Raw genomic sequence first — 16899 nt, forward strand, 5'->3', positions numbered from 1 at the left:
AATTTGAGGCTATTTATATATTTCAGAAATATATCTATGCAAGATACTTATACAAAAGTGAATATTATCTCATATGGATCTCAATCTCGTATTTACACATCCTTTCCATGACGAAAGATGTTTGCACTTTTCCAGCAAACCAATCCAGCTGATTTCCAAGGACAAAAATCTACTTGGGATTCTTTACATCTGCAAAAGTACAAGTGTACACAGATTTTATCAAACTCATCTTCCCCTGAGTGTCTAATATCAGTTGCAGGAACTGAAAAAAAGCAAGGATGGCATTAAAGCAAATAGTTTGCTCAAACAAAAATAAAGAATGAGACTCTATTGTATGGGAACTCTGGACTGAGAAACACAAAGCACATATCTAATACAATCAGTCATTTTTCAAGTGATCTGAGTTAAAACATCAGAAGAAAGTACTGCTTCAAACTCAATTCTTACACTGTATAATGGAGGCCAACTTTGAATAGCTCTATTAAAATTTAGTAAGAGGAAGACAGAATCAAACTAGTAAGTTTAAAAGATTAATTTATGCTAATATTTAGCTTATTCAAGGACACTGTCTTAAACTATTCATCAATCACTGAAATATCATGAAATATCATGCTCTAAACTCCAAGGTTATTAACAGTCATGTTAAAGATTCAAAGATCAGAAAGGGACTTCTATAGCCTGAGCAATTATTAGCTTCCTCTTATGTAAAATATCAGAAGTCTTAAAATGGAGTTCTTAGATGTGCCAGCGGAGACTAGTTTTTAATTAGACACTCAGTAGGTTTATTTAGGGAGTCCTTAAAGTACAGTGCAGGCTATGACAATCCTGAACATTAAAATCACTATCAACAGTTATGTAAAAATACATCCACACAAGTTAATGTGGAATCAAAATCTGGTCACGAAATCATTACTGCAGAATACAGCTCTATTAAACAATAATACACAACTGATGCAGCCAGAAAATCTGGCAAGGCTTCCAAATCATCAGCTTTCTTGGTATTTAACCATTACTAAAAGAACAATGCTATCTGATTCGTCTGCCAACACTCAACTTACGTTTTTAATCACAATGTTGTAAATTAAGGCACAGTGAGCTAAAGATTTCAATAATAGATTAGATCCTTCCTTATGCAACTCAGGTATCTCGCAAAACCTAATATTAAAGTTGTGGGACATTCTATGTTATCTGTACAGGAATGGTGCATCTCACAACTAGTTTCAGGTTTTAAAGCACGAGTGTCGCAGAGCCAGTAGAGAATGCAAATCTCCTGCCTTTTAAATGTAACTTGAATATCTTGTTTTGTGAAGTCACCCTAGTTCTACCTGTGCAGAAACATCCATTTTAACTGCTCACGCTTTCTGCATATCCTGCATCATCTGCTTTTTGCACAGCAAAAGCTCTTTACCACATTATCTAAAAAGCTGTAATATAAGCACGCTTATTCTGGTGACAAAGGAAATGAGTAATTAAATACTACGTTTATCTGCAGGATCTCTGCTGCTCCTCATTAGAATTTTGAATGATCAGAAGAAAAAGCTGATTTTATAAAATCTGGTTATGTGTTCTATGCGTTGCACAGGAAAAACTCATAGAAATTAATCTGCTTGTAAAGTTGTACCTGTTTCTATCCAATGTAACACATGTATTTGCTAGAGATCTTTGTATGAAGATAGAAAAAAAGACTCAGGGGCAATAATGCATCCTGCCCTACCACTCTATATTCATACCAAAGTATTTTAATTCACTCATTAGTTTAAAACCACCCACTATACCAGATAAATACCTAACTATCTGGACTTTAAGTTCAAATGTAGGCAATTCATTTGTTAAATCACTGGAAATCATTACAAAATCTGCTGTTACTTCCAGAATATTTGAGAAATATAAATCAAGCAGCATTTTCTATAGGGAGTAACCATGCAAAAACAAATAGAGAACTATGTGATTCACTTGAAAACATGCAGAAAATCGGAGAGGTGATTAATACAGTAGATTAGGCAAAGACACATGGAGACGTGCAGTTTCAGACTTGGTTTACCTTGTAATAACAGGATTGTGTATACCATATAAATGCTCTTTATGATAACCATTATTACCATTTTCCATACTGTAATAAAATAAATACACCGAGAAAAAACATGTTAACCGTATGATGCACTATGTACAGTATGGCTTCCAAGACATGTAAATGAATGATGGTATGCAAAGCTAAAGTGTTTCTGTACAATAAAAGATATCTTTTCTTCTGTAACATTCAGGAGTTATGGAATAAATATAATTGTAATATTCTCCAAAAGTTAATTATTAAGATATTTCTGTAGAGTTGGATACTCTAATTTAAAGTCTGGTGAAACAAAATATGTTACTTCTGTTGAAGTAACAAGTTGAATGAAAAATATAAACCCCCCCACCTGAATAAAGTCATTTTACCACATACCAACAAAAATGTCTTACTTTTCCAAGGGTATAGTTTCAACACTAAAAAACACAAAAAAGGAGTTGTTAACTAGACAACAAAATAAGTAAGTAATTTTAGCTGTACATGCCCGTTTCTGCTCTACTGACTTCTGAACGTGGAATGAAAAATGGGCAGTGTGAAACTGGAGGAATGGAGCGCACAGACTAATTGAACAATGAGCAAAACAAAGAGCAGAAAAGAAAAGAGTAAAAATGAAACTGATTGGAAAATATGTAAGAACAGTTATCATAAAGTAAAATGCCAAGTCCCTGAGACAGAGGAACTGCAAGTGAAAAAGGAAAGACTAGTTAGGAATAACTAAGGCAGTAAGGAAATAAGTAGTTAATTCAAGATTACAAAGGAGGCATAATTCACCTTAAAAGCTAACTTAGCGAAGCTAATCATCTCTACACCAGCAGATATTCATATAAAGCCTATACATAAAGCTATGAAGACCCATTCAGAAGTAAGTTTCTTATTGTCAGAGCTGCCAATATCTACAGAGTCATGGCAAGCTGAGTTCATAAAAGTCCACCTGCATGAAGCACTTTGCAGGCACCAACCCAAAGCTGCAGTATTTCACAAGCAAATGCAGTTCTATCTGACAGCACAGATTAAGCACCTGATAGCACCTTCATGTGAAACACCATAAAAAATATTTAAGCCCATCCGCCATTTAGCTTGCTTAGAAGCATATACTTACTCATCATACACATCCTCTGTATCCATTCTACGATAGTATTTGGAGAGTTTCACAGCAAAAATTATGGCAGGAATTAAAAATATTGAAGAGCCTCCTAAACCAAACCAGAAGGTATTCTGAAACAAAACAAAATCCAAGATAAAAAGATGGCAGAGAACAGTCACTCAGAGAACATGGTACAAATCACTGCTATGGGTCTGTGCGCTCTCTGAGGCTCCTTATACTAGTGTGGAAAAGGACATGTTAAGCACTTCCACAGTAAATGTGAAGAAAATCATGAACACCACTGTCTTACAAATGTGGCCAAAGAACATCCAAAGATGCTCAAATTCATACAGGCATAGTGTCCTAAGCAGTAATTTCAACTCAGTCAGCATTGAGCTATAAAGTGATTTTGTCTCTCTGCATTAATTTGCAGCCACATTTTTGCTCGCTATTTTAAAAGTTATTACCTGTGATTCTTCAAAAATCGGAGCTTTCAGCAAGGTGATGTTAGCTTGCTAGCTGAAGCACACTTACAAAACTTTTTATTATTACAGAGGTGAGGTGAGTTACTATCTGATGTTAGAATCATGACTTTTCAAATTTGATTTGTAAGAGGAATTTTGACTTATACGTGACTCAGCTAAGTTCTATCACCATGAAAACTGCAATCCATCTACTACTGGATGGCTAGTTGAAAAAGCCAACACTGGCCCCTTGCATAATGCTGCAAGTCATCCTCCAAGTCTCCGTTGTACTGGAATGATTCAAGATCAGTCTGTTGCAAGTTACGTGATTAAAAAAGAAATCCTTTTATTTATTTACAGTTCAAATTTGAATAAATTTAGTAAAACAGTTAATTTTACAGGATTCTTGCTAATTAAAGCCTAACTTTAATGAGAACATAAATCAAGTCCAGCATTGGTCAGTTGATCCAGATTGGAACAATCTTTCCTTGCATAACTTTGGATATGATATTTTATCATTGTACTTAGAATGGTCTAGATGAAATAATTAAATGCAGATTTATGTTCAAAGAATTTCCCACTTGATGCCCCGATTTTGAGTAACAAAGAAGATTTCTTACCACAGAATCAGTTACATAGCTGCATAAAAATATATCCACTGCTGTATCTATCACATTGGCAATAGGCTTGCATGCTGCTACCTCCATGGCAATCTGAAAGACATTAAAGAAAACAGTTTGAGGTATATAACAGATTAAAATAAGAACCTCACATTTTGCTTACAGCCACAGTTACTGTTTACTGTATTGCTGTCTCTCGCTCTCTCTAAATTGAGAATAAATTCCAGTGGGATATGCTATCTGCTGAATTTATAAATCTTCAAAACATCAGATCAATTTCTCAAAGACTGAAGCTGAAGAAAGAAAAAATAAAGATGCAAATGGTACTGATTTGAACTACGCAGGGTCAGGCTCAGTACAACATCAGCACCAACAGCAGACTGCAGGCCAGCCCCGGAAAAAAAGATAATACAGAAAATTTGCATTTTATTCCAGTCAGTACTACTCATAATTTCTCTTCTGTTTCAAAGAAAACTATTTATAGAAGACAGGTTTCCCTCTTCATCCCGTGCACAGAAATCTTGAACTGACTGAAAATTACAAAACCCACTCTCAACACAACTCTTCTATTATCACTGTTGAGCTCCTTCATGTTTTTAAAAGCAGCGTCTCTCAAAAAGCAAATGCACCTTACCGACTCCTTCACCCACTCAATGTACTGCTCAAAGTAGCCAACGATGGTGTCCATGTACTTCTTTGTTTCCTAAAACCAGACAGAAGTAAGTGAACCATGGAAACAGTTCCATAACACTGTGAATGAATGTACCTAATTAGATAAAGCTTACCTGGACAATAACTTGAGAAGCATTGTTATTTATGAGAAGCTGGGCAGCATTAACAGCACTAATGACATTTTTCACCTTCACCTGGATTGAAAGAAAAGGCTTTTAGTAGAAATGAATCTGAGTCTGAGCAACCATCAGACACCAAAACTCAGCCTAAGGATTCAAGACCACCTGGCAAAAAACCCACACTGCTAAAAGAAGATGGGTATCAGTGATTATGAACCACTGCTTTCTTGTAACTTATGCAACTGAATTTATACACAAGACCAGCTTTCTCTTCTCTTCTGTCTAGTTTGTTTTTTTCCTTTCCTTAGGTCCAGAGATACTTTTATCACCTGGGACAGTCAATCTTTGAGTCCTACAACTGTGACTGAAATCTTAAGAAAGCTAAATTTAAGATTTTACTTAACCATAGAATTTAAAGCGTACCCTGTTTCATGACACATCAGTATATACACATGCACCAACATATACACACAAAGTGTAGAGGAACAACTCATGATTACCAGCTTAATTATTACTGCTGCATTCAGGACAGACACATTCATACACTTTGTCAATACACATATAATCCCATCAAGTCTCCCCAGAAACATACACGCACACAACCTTTACTTTCATTTCTTACATAAACTTAAGGCTCAAACACCATCTTTTTCTTATCAGCATATTTCCATGCCTCTTACCCTCACCATCCAGGGTTAAATCTCATATTCTGAAATAAATCTGCTTGGTCTGCTGTTGTGAATGAGTCAAAAATCTTAATGGGAAGAACTGTGATAGGTGAGGGCCGTCAAGCTGTTCTAATTATGATCTTATGTGGTATCATGGCTATATTTTTTGCTACCGGAGACAAAGCAGACTGGAGACAATAGAGAGCTTTGCTGCCATGAAAGTAATCATCCTGTTGCTTATCCTCCTCAGGCTGGCGGAGCCTGAAGACAGCTGGTTTCACTGAGGTGCAAGCAGTAGCTGCTGTTTACAGGAGAAACATGAACTGTCTGGAGAAGCCTCTGTACAAACCCACCTTCCCAAAATTCAGCTGATGCTGCAAAAACAGGAAGGGAATGACTATAATGCTAAAGTCACAGGACTTTACCTCTTTAGTAATGTGAAAGCACAATATACGGAAATGTACTTATCACCTGATAGTCAACTTAACAATCCATATTTTAAAAAACATTCTCTTTCATCCCTCTTTTTTATGTGGAAAGGAAAATCAAGGTAGAAAAATCTGTGCAGAAGAGATGTCTGTATTTCTATTACTACCTCAGTGCACTGAGTAGCTTTGTAGTAACAGAACAACCAGAAGAAGTAAAAGCTGTACTGAAAATATACTCCATTCATGTGGTGGATGATTTAAAACACATTAAAATGTACTTGCTGCCAGAGGGAAGAGCTTACCATAAGTTCAGATGATGTCCTCTTCAGCAGTCTAATGCTCTGATTTAAAGTGCTCTATTAGAAAGAAGGGGAAAAAAAATTAAAAAGATTTAGGTCATCTCTATAGGTAAAAGCCTAATTGTTCTAACACTGTGCGTATGCTTGGATTCTGCATAGATGATCTTGTTTCTAATAGGACATACCACATTATATATAGTAAATGCAGTTGAAATAGCTCGAAACTAATATATTGTGCTTTTAAACAATTCAGTATTTCACCAAAAGAACCAGGTAGCTATAAATTATGTATTGGAAGACTTCACATTAACTCAAAACTATTAGCAATAAACTGAGACAGATTTATTTGGAGAAAGAAAGGACAGTGAAAAATCAGAACTGAGCTTCCAGAGTACTTTGATATTGTTCATTTTTAGAAGGGAAAAAGCACTTACCCTAGCTTTAACATATTTCTTGACAGTCAGTTTTGTAAAAGGAAAAAGAGATGAGAATAATTAGGAGTTAATTAGAAAGAACAGCAGAGAATCAAAGGCCTAATGACTTTCTTTTTTTTCCAAAGGCCTTTGATAGGGGCAGCAATACTATATACGATGTTAAGATAAACTAAAAGCCTTCACGTCATGTAGAAGAAAAAGCCAACAGTTACGAGCTGCATGTATGAGACTCAGAGCTGGATGCTATACATATCAGTGACTGGCAAAAGCAGTCAGAAGGAGCTTCTTCACATCTTGTATAGCATCAACAAATAAGATCTTCCTTTGGCTCTAAGTGCTGCTATTAGGGGCTCCAGTTCCAATGTAGGTGCATCACTGAACTTGAGGAAATAAAGTGTAAAAGCCATAACTGCTTTTGTAACAGAAGACAAATGAAAAGGGAAAAGGAAAATGAGTGATTTAGGGTTAGAATTTTGGAAAATTCTCCTGCTTCATCTTTTATTCATATTTAATCACAAAATAGAAAAAAACAAAAAAAAGAGCTCCCAATATTAGGCAGTATTATAAGGTAGAAGTATCAGAAGTAGGTTAAGTATTTCTCAAATGCAGACTTGAACCAGATTACTCTTTGGTGACGATACAAATGCAATCTGTGCTTACATACTACCAGGTGCAGCTTTCTAAACTGAATTCAAGACTCAGAGATTCATATTTTCTTACAAATATTTTTAACTATCACTTTAATATTTTACCATAGCTTGCTCCAGTGGAACAACTTGCTGGCTATGAATCATCCGAATGTTGTTTGCGTGTCCTTTTAAGGCATTTTCCAGTGCTCCTTTTGGCTGTAAAAAAATGAAATTATGCTCTATTGTTTCAACAGTTTTACCACTTTCACGCAAAGGAAAAAAATACGAACTGCAATGCAAGCTGCACATTATTTGCTGCAGAAGAGCTGATGCTAACAACAGGATACAGCAAACTGAACTCAGCAAAGAGAGGGGAAAAAAAAAATAAAAAAAAATCGATGTATTAATCGATTCAAAGCTCAGTAATGAAAGCACACACATTAAACTGCTTCTCTGTCTGTATCATCACTGGATTAATAGAAGAGAATGTCCAGAGTGCAATGAGTTACTTTAAACAGCAAGGGGAGGCGCACCCCCCTGCTACTCTGCTCTGCTCCAGCCCATCGCTAGTGCAGGGGTGCCCTCCACTGGGACGAGTGTTCCTCATTCATACTCAGTGCTTTTGCTTTCTGCAGCATGAACAAGGCTCCCTGCCTTCTGAGGCACACAGAAGTTTCAAGACTTTAAGTCAGTAAGCTTGGCATGAATCCGTGAAGGGTGTTGTTCCTTTTAGTGGCTTTCACAGCTTGTCAGAAGATGTGCTTGTAGCTTGATTTTACAGCCTGCACACACACCTACAGCCCACGGCTCTCATAAATACATTCCTTTTCCATTTCTTTTTCATGGCAAAATCACTTGGCTCTCATTGTTAATCAAAGAACGAAAAGGACCCCATAATAAATGGTATCTATTTTGGAAGTGGAAGAATTTTAGAGTAAGACCTTGCTGAGAAATCATTAAATACTGGGGATGGGGGGCAGGTAACTGTGGATCTGCCTCCACAGGACACAGTTGTAAGGATTCAGAAAGTGCTGGAAGTGCAGGAAGAGCTGCCCTGAATGCAAGTACAGCCTTGTGTAGACACGAACCATCTTTCAGGAAAATGGATTTCAAGATGTTTCACCCAGGACACTCTGCAACTTTTTACTGGGAAAACTTCAGCAAACATTTTGTACTGATCTGGCCATTACAGAATGGAAAAAGCCATCGTTTCATTTTGTTGAGAATGTGCCTTTTTTTCAAAAGCTACCTCAGGAAAAGATGTGTGAGTGAAATACCAAAGGAAACAAATGACTAAGTGAATGGCCATGTGAATTTTGCTCGAAAAGAGAATAAATCCCAGGGCAGTACTGTCATTGAGAATGGCAATACATCTGCCACAGTGCTGCTTCCCCTTCACTGCTGCCATCTCTTTGAGAGCACCATATCCTAGTGAATAGCAGCAAAGTGTTTTCCAGGTGAGGCCTATGCTTTTTTAAGACATTTTTTTATCTTTGGGGTACAGATTTCCGCAACATTTTTCTAGATCCTACTGCAGCTCTTCCCATCTCTGCCTATTCCTTTGACAGCAGCCTGCCAGGGGCTCTGTTCTGCCTTGTCATTCTCTTCCCAAACGTAAGGGATGATGAATCCTTACACACTTCACAGATACAACGACCTAAGAAATAAATGTATTGTAAAGCCAAAAAGCAAAAGAACAACGTTTTTAGCTGCACGGCTGGCAGTTGTTGATGCTAAGAAGTGTTTGCTTCCTGGAAGCATTCATGTGAGCAGTTATTTCGGGTTCTCTGTTTTGAGAGATAAGAGTGCTCAAAACTGCGGTAAGGCTACAGAGCAGCTTCAATGAGCTTTGTACTGATGAGCTGAATCCCCTTACCTAATAACAACTGCGGGCAATATTGCTCCCTCCTCCACACCATGGAGTTTTGATTTGAAGTTTCTTTTTATTTTTTCCCTATTCCAGTGTTAAAATGTGCATTTCATGTTGTTCAGAGTGCCAGAAAATTCAAACTAAATGCTCAAAGTTAACTCCAAAAGTTTTTAGATGGATCTAGTCTCACTTCAACAACATAAAATCAAGCTGCCAATACAATGTATTTTCCTTCAGGAATCTAGCTAAAGATCCAACTAACTACCTTTAAGGAGCCATCTCAGGAACGATTCTGTTAAAACACAACTTGTCCAAAGAACCTCAGCTTTCACCTAGAAAACAGCCTCACCAAACAAAAACTCTCCATCTTATAACCTTTAAAATGGCAGAATAAAAATGGAAACGCAGTGTAGCCAAAGCTCTTGGCATCAGTTCCAGCCAGCAGACAACTTAAATGGGTAAACAGACAATATGTGACTCATCCAGTGTGCTCAGAGGATAACTACAATACCAAAAAATCATGAGTGCAGGTCTGGCAGAAAAATAAATGCAACACAAGTGATCAATTTATGCAGAAACACAACAGCGACCTCTACTAGTGCTGCCCTCCCTCTGGAGAAGGAATGGAAATCTGATAAATTACAAACAGCAAGTTCTCACTCTGCTGTCTGTGTCCTTCTGTGATCCTAATGACTGTACGAGTAGAACATGTGTAGTATAACTCTCCCATACCACAATGTGTGAATTTGTTTTGGGTCTGAGCAAAGTAATCTAGAATCCAAACTGACTCTCATTTTGAAAAATAAATAGAAGGTGACCTTGACACAGATACAAATGAATCAACTGAGTATTTATTATCTGTTAATACAGCTGTGGCACTTTGCACATTCATTTGTGGGCAAGCTGTTCTAGTCTTTCAACAATGCCAGTGTGTCTACATTCAACAAACACTACACAGCACCATGATCTAAGCAATTTTTCTGCTGGGACCTAAGATATAGAAAACATCACAGGAAATACTGCAGTGGGCTTCAGCGACTTCTCAAGGAAACTGTGTAACTTCATAAAATGAAATTCCAAAGCAGAAGTTGTACAACTACTAACATATAAAACTCAAGAATTAGGTCATATACAACACTTTTTTTTCAAAGTTTTTCCTTATGTGACAATGAACCAGGTATGTGCGTCCAAAGTACAAGAACTCTCCCATACAAAGACTAAATATTTGGCAATACGTAATCAGTAAAATGAAAGAAATTATTATATTGGTGAATTAAACTTACCAGTTGGTCTGCTCTTGCTTCTAAGTCATTAGCAAATGACAAAAGATCAACCTTGGTAACACTTTTATTGATCTAAAACAAGATTTGAACAGCACAGAAAGAAAAGAGTATTACTGCACAGGCAGAATGCACTTAATCATGTCTCGTATGTTGTTCATCCTTCATTTCTTCAAATGTTTAATGAACTTAACTACTGAAATGGTTTTGCACCATGTTTTATGCATCTTCAATACCTCCCCTTCCAGACAAAAGCAGATTTGTCTCTGTTTCGCCCACTGCTGAAGGTACATGTATTTTTATGCTTTGTTCCAGCCACATACCTAGATTACAGTGGTCTCACCTCTGTCAAATATGCTCCGAAGTTTATTCCTTCTATTCCTGAAGAGCTGAAATTCAGAAGATTCTCTTTCCCAATTTCATCTAGCAGAATGATTTTGCTGAGGTTTATCTGAATATGTTCAATTCTAAGCGCTACATCTTCTGTATACTGAGAAAGAAATGAAACATAGAGGTAGTTTGCAGCTGGTACATCTCTATATCCCTCATTTCATATGAAAGCATCTCTCTTTTCCTGACTGATCATTTCCATGAAGAAGCACACAAACAACTTCCCTTTCACTTACATCTGGTTAGTTTACTTAGCTTCAACAGAATCCAGGTGAGGTCTTTCCCTTCCCTGCAATACCCACACAGCCCATCCATGCCATATTCTAGCCCACCTGTGCAGCTTTCCTACCAATGAATTACTCTCTTCTCAGCCTCTACCATATGGAAACTCAGACAAACTTCAGTGACTCTCATTCATCGCTGTATAATTACTGTATATTATAAATACATTCTATTGTATGTATACATATATATGTAGCTACATGTATCTTATGAACATGATAAATAATTATATATTATCTGGGACAAAGACCATATGCATTAAGTGTAGAAACAAAACTTGGCAGAATGGAACACAGACCCCAAAGTATTGCTGTAATGCAGGTCAGTATTAGAGATAACCAAACATAGCACACCCATGTGTTAGTACAGCTTAACTGAAAATATTTTATCTTATCCCTCTCTCCTCTATTCCAAAGCTGGAAACATTCTTAAAAGCACAGCATATTGTATCCAAGACCACATAAGTATGATAGGAATTCCTTTCAAATCAGGTTGGACAGTTCTTGTCTCCTACTGCATGTTAAGATCTAAAATCCTTTAAAGCTTGGACATACTATGTCGTGTTCAAGACTAAATATGTCTTTAGCCCTCAAAAATATTCATGAACACACTCAAACATTCCTTACTTACCATACTAATATTCAAAAATTCATTGATATTGAACAGGTGTTCTAGATGAAGGGAAGTATAAATTCCTTTGTTTTCCTTGCAATCACTACAACAATAAAATTAAAAATACATACATCAGCCTGAAAATCACCACAAGGACAGAGGGTAAAGGGAACGATTAACAATATTTTCACATTTACAAAAAAAACAATCCGTTAAAAAAGTGCTCTGACTATATTTTTTGAAGCTTTGTATGTAAGAAAACAAGTAATTAACAATTTCTGATGGTCTCAGAGATATGAAACAGTATTTGGAGGAGCTCAACTGCTGCTATTGCACCATATTACGTTGAGACCATCCCTAATAACTCATTGATAGAAGATCACTTTTACTAGCAGTTCACCAGAAAATCAGAACATTGTCAGATTTCTGTGTGTGCCTGAAATACAAAGCTGGAAAATAACACAAAACACAGGTATAAATGGAACTAAATCTTGACCCTTAAATTCACATACCTGTATACTTTTTCAAAAGTCAAGTTAATATTTGGATTTTTAAAAAGGATTCCAGAAAGATAGTTTTTCCAATGCTGGTTTAGTAAGTAGGGAGTATCCAAAACCTAGGAGATAAAATTCAGTGATGTTACCGTAATACTGTGTTTTCAATGCATGAGTATATTCCTATGTGATCTTTTGACACATTTCCACATCTAAGCTTATCACTCACTGATGGAAATAAAAGCAGAAGAGCAAATTCAATCTCTCTGGTATAGAAAGTTAATATTAAAGCTCTAAGTCACCGAGAAATGCTGAACTACAATAAAATTCATTTCTGATAGAAGATGGGCATGCAGTATTTACACTGCAAAGCAAATTAAATCAAGAAAGGATGAAAGCCTCCGCTCAGTGTGCAAATGGAAAGCAACAACAGATCCAAACTCACTTGTGGTGTCCCCCAAAAAAAATAATACACCATGCATAACTGACAAGACTGTTAAGACTTGCAGGGAACCTATTCATTGTTCAATCATTTGAATATGAGTAACTTCACCTTGAATAAAGTTTTATCTTCAAAGGGCTCACAGACCAGTTTTTCTATATTTCCTCCTGTGACAAAAGTAAGCACCACTACAATCATCAGCACCCAGGAGAAAAGAAAACTGAATCCAACGCCACTGAAAAAGAAATAATTTAGATAAGCTTTTGTTTTTTAAGAAGAAAATACACATAATTTGAGTAACAGTGAAAGCAGTGATTAGCAGCTATGGCATTTGTAGAGAATAAGACCTGGCAGATGGAAAAAATACTTGTATTTTCCAACAGCATTCTTCTGCATACAACACAAATGATATTTAAACTCCTACTGGCAGTGTCCAAGAGCAGAACCAAACCTTCTGAAGTGACTTTGATACCAAAGTCACGTGTTTGAAGCCTCCTCATATGGCTTATTTTCCTTTATTTTGAACAAATGCTTCAATATATTTAAAAACAAAACAAAACAACAACCTATAAATTCCATTTATAGTTTCAATTATTTGATACAGTTCTGGAGTTTCCAAATGGGTTTACACTGATAGTCACTATCTATAATACTTTTCATACAAGAGTAGATTAGGCTATGACCTTCAAGGAAGACCTAAGTGTTTCACTGTAAGTATGTTAGGTGAATGTTTATGTCCTGTTTATTTCAGAAGACGAACATTGGTAATAAAAATTCTCTTCATGCATATGTCCTTTAAAAATCAGTTAAAAAACAAACAAACAACACCTTTTACAAGTACCTATATGTATATTCTTTTTCACAAGTAAGTGAAACTCACGCCATAAGAAAGTTTCCTCCAGTGTTGGAAATGCAGCCTCTGGTTGTTGGAGAAGCATGTTTATCATAACCACATGTTCCACATAGCAACCCAAGATAGTAAAAGATCACAATCAGGACCACCATGCAGCAGAGAATGAGACAACCCAGCCACCTAGGGAATAAAGCCCAAATGCCTGGTTAGGTGCAAATAAAGAACACACTGAAGACCTGCAGAACACTTGAGGCAATGCTATATTCCTAACTGGCCCAGTTGTGATTCTTGCTGGGCAACAAATGTCAGCAAAAAAAAAAAAAAACTGTTTTCCTACACCAGCATACATTTTGGGCTAGGAATCCAATCACTGGTCGATCACAGACAACTGCCACTGAAGGGCTGGGGAACAAACCTTATAGATGTTCTGATGTCCAGCTACTGTATGTTGCTTGTACAGCAGCTTCAAACTCAAAGTGAAACAAAACATGAATCTGCCTCTTCTGTGCCAAATGGTTATTTGTTCAAGAAGCAAATGAGAAGTTTATGTGTATGGATTGGTGGTTAGTCATGAAGTACATCACTGCTTTTGCAGTTCTTACTATATTTTGCTCACCGTTATGATCGGGCCTGAAATTGAAAATAACTTTATTTGAAGGTGTTCAAACCTAAGCTTTATGTGCCTGTTCTGGAGTGCTTTCAATGAACACCTTACAAGCAGTTTATGGAATTTGATCAGGAGAAAGATGTTGGATAAGATCAGAACTTCAGTTCTTTTTAATAAAGTTATGTAATATTTCCAAATCACATGTATGGAGCGCATTCATTTATTCACACATCTCATACCTACTCCTAGCTTTTTAACTTCCCCCAATTCCCTCCTCTTTTTTCTTCCACCATCAATGTTCCCAGCTTGTATTTCTTATATTTCTTTTCCCTTTCAAGTCTCATCACAAAAATTTGAATAGGCTAAAAGAAAGGTTATTATGACTATAAAAAAGGGTTCTTAAGGTTCAGCCTCCTTCTCACTTTCATTTAAAACTGTATTAAAATCATTAGCACATTTATTCTATGGCAGTGAAGCGGATTAAAACAGGCAGTTTTTGATAAAGGTTCAACAGAAATGTCAAAATGTAGGGAGAACTTTATGAGTTTGAGGATTTAAATAAATTCCTGACAAAGCAAACAGTATGGAATAAAAAGCTTTATGCTTCAACATAGGAAATTATTTTTCAATTATAGAAATCATTCAGGTCACGAACAGAAAGAATGTGTGTAACAGACCCATGCATTCACAAGGACAAGCACTACATCAGTTTGAACAAGCATAAAGATTTACAAAGTGGGAAGCAAAGTCTTTGCTACTACTTCTTTGCAGTAGGAAGTCCAGCAACTTGCCTGCAACTCAACAAAAAGAAGTCCCAAAAACAGGAGTCACCCTAACATTATGAAACTATCTGCTTCTCATGTATTACATCTGACATCTGTCCTCCCTAAAAAAGATAGGAAAGCCTGCAGTGAAGAAGTCATCTCTGTACTGGAACAGCACCCAGATTGGTTAGCTGCAGTCAGGGCCTTTACTAAAACACCCCCAAGAAGTTGCCTTCTAGAGTCTTGACTTCGTTCCCCATCGTTAATTGTTTCAATGCCCTTTCAGAATATTAGAATACTACATTAACACATTAGTTACATGCTACTGCATTAACTGTAGGTAGCACTTCACTCCTGTGTTATTTCCTGTTCAGTATGTTCATACCTGTAGAAATCATACTGCTCCACTACTGGAAAATAATCTTGAACATATGCTTCACTCTGTGTCAGATATACTGTCAAATCTGCTATAATCTTCTGGACAGGGAGAGCTTTTGTGAAGTTACTGATATTTGAACCAATGGATTCCAGCACGTTTTTGATATCTGAAAGAACAAATGTATTGCATTGTCACAGATTCACAGAAGAAATATATATTCCATGTATGCATTATAAAATGCTATTAAGCCTTTTTGCACATATAACAAGGCAAGCCATGAAGACAAGCACGAGGTAAAGATGAGCAAGCAACAAAAGCATTTAGCTTCAAAGTAACACAATGGCACTTTAAAACGCACACTTTATATTTAGCATTCAGTTTAATGATGAAAGATGTAGATGTTGAGTCAGAGTCGCTTATCTTGCCAGCTTAAATCTTGCTTTTCATGCAGCATTGCAAATGGTAACACTGAATGAGACAATTAGCCACCAGGTTTATGAAAGAGATCAAAATCTATTTAAACTTCATCCTTTGGGAATACAACATTGAAATAAATTAGGCTGCTTATATTGATAATCTATACCACTTATTTCCAGTCTCATTTAAAAAGATTACCTAAATTCATTCCAATTAGTTAGCAACACTCTTGAGATAAAGATCAATTAAGCCAATTTTTTTTCTCAAACTCTATGTTTACAATTTAGATACACACTACCTAGATGCACAAAGACATGATTCATTCACTTATCATACATACTCTTTATCTGCAAAATGCAATGTCTGTTTACTCTTCCCCTTCTCTCGACTTAGAGAAACAGCAGAATGTGTATCTAGAGGTTGCTACTTGGTAGTAGGCAGCACCTTCACAGAATCATAGAATGGCCTGTGTTGAAAAGGACCATAAGGATCATCTAGTTTTAGCCCCCCTGCTATGTGCAGGGTTGCCAACCACCAGACCAAACCACTTCCTCCTACTCCAGCAAGAGCTGGATGTGTTTTCAGGTGTGTGATCTGATGTTTCTCTTCCAATCAAGCTCAACCAGGTACCAAAATGCTCATTAAAAAAATAACAAATGAACATGAAATTTATCTAGTAGAACTGCTGGTTTTGTTTGATTTGCTAATGAAACTCAGTTTTATAACAACAAAAAAGTGCAGAAATAATAATGGATAAATTAAGATGGTCTGTGTTTATGGATATGGGCAGTTATTGAAAATGACCAAATCTTTGTTAGATTTCCTAATGAAAAGTACAGCATCTCATTCTTAGAAAACTGGCTCATTTTAGGCAAGTTCACACAGTATACTACAATTATATACATACTGTGTTTCATTTTGCCAAAGAAAAAACCAAAAAGAAAAGAAAAACTTACAAGGAACAGCTGTATTTTTATGCAGAACAGGTCCACAATGCAAGAACAAAAATTAAAACAGATTAGTATAC

General features: G+C 36.4%; 1 protein-coding gene across 11 annotated transcripts in view; it reads right to left on the reverse strand.

Moving 5' to 3' along the window:
* The window catches only part of PROM1 (prominin 1), a 57128-nt gene that overhangs the window by 1969 nt on the left and 38260 nt on the right, over nt 1-16899 (reverse strand). For 3 of the 11 annotated variants that reach the window (XR_011903430.1, XR_011903426.1, XR_011903427.1), the window contains 15 exons: nt 15462-15621; nt 13733-13885; nt 12964-13087; nt 12429-12532; nt 11935-12019; nt 10976-11122; nt 10636-10707; nt 7606-7698; nt 6854-6880; nt 6423-6476; nt 5019-5099; nt 4868-4936; nt 4234-4326; nt 3165-3280; nt 2042-2744 (listed from right to left, as the gene is read on the reverse strand). Coding sequence is in view for 5 of the 11 variants with exons in the window: in XM_072335333.1 (XP_072191434.1) it covers nt 2042-2110; nt 2458-2481; nt 3165-3280; nt 4234-4326; nt 4868-4936; nt 5019-5099; nt 6423-6476; nt 7606-7698; nt 10636-10707; nt 10976-11122; nt 11935-12019; nt 12429-12532; nt 12964-13087; nt 13733-13885; nt 15462-15621 (1444 nt within the window). In the remaining 6 variants the exon portion in view is untranslated. The remainder of the gene's footprint in view (nt 1-2041; nt 2745-3164; nt 3281-4233; nt 4327-4867; nt 4937-5018; nt 5100-6422; nt 6477-6853; nt 6881-7605; nt 7699-10635; nt 10708-10975; nt 11123-11934; nt 12020-12428; nt 12533-12963; nt 13088-13732; nt 13886-15461; nt 15622-16899) is intronic. The other 8 variants (XM_072335332.1, XM_072335330.1, XM_072335331.1 and 5 more) reach the window with 5 other exon arrangements.

The sequence above is a fragment of the Excalfactoria chinensis genome, chromosome 4 (genome assembly GCF_039878825.1).
Source record: "Excalfactoria chinensis isolate bCotChi1 chromosome 4, bCotChi1.hap2, whole genome shotgun sequence".
NCBI lineage: Eukaryota > Metazoa > Chordata > Aves > Galliformes > Phasianidae > Excalfactoria > Excalfactoria chinensis.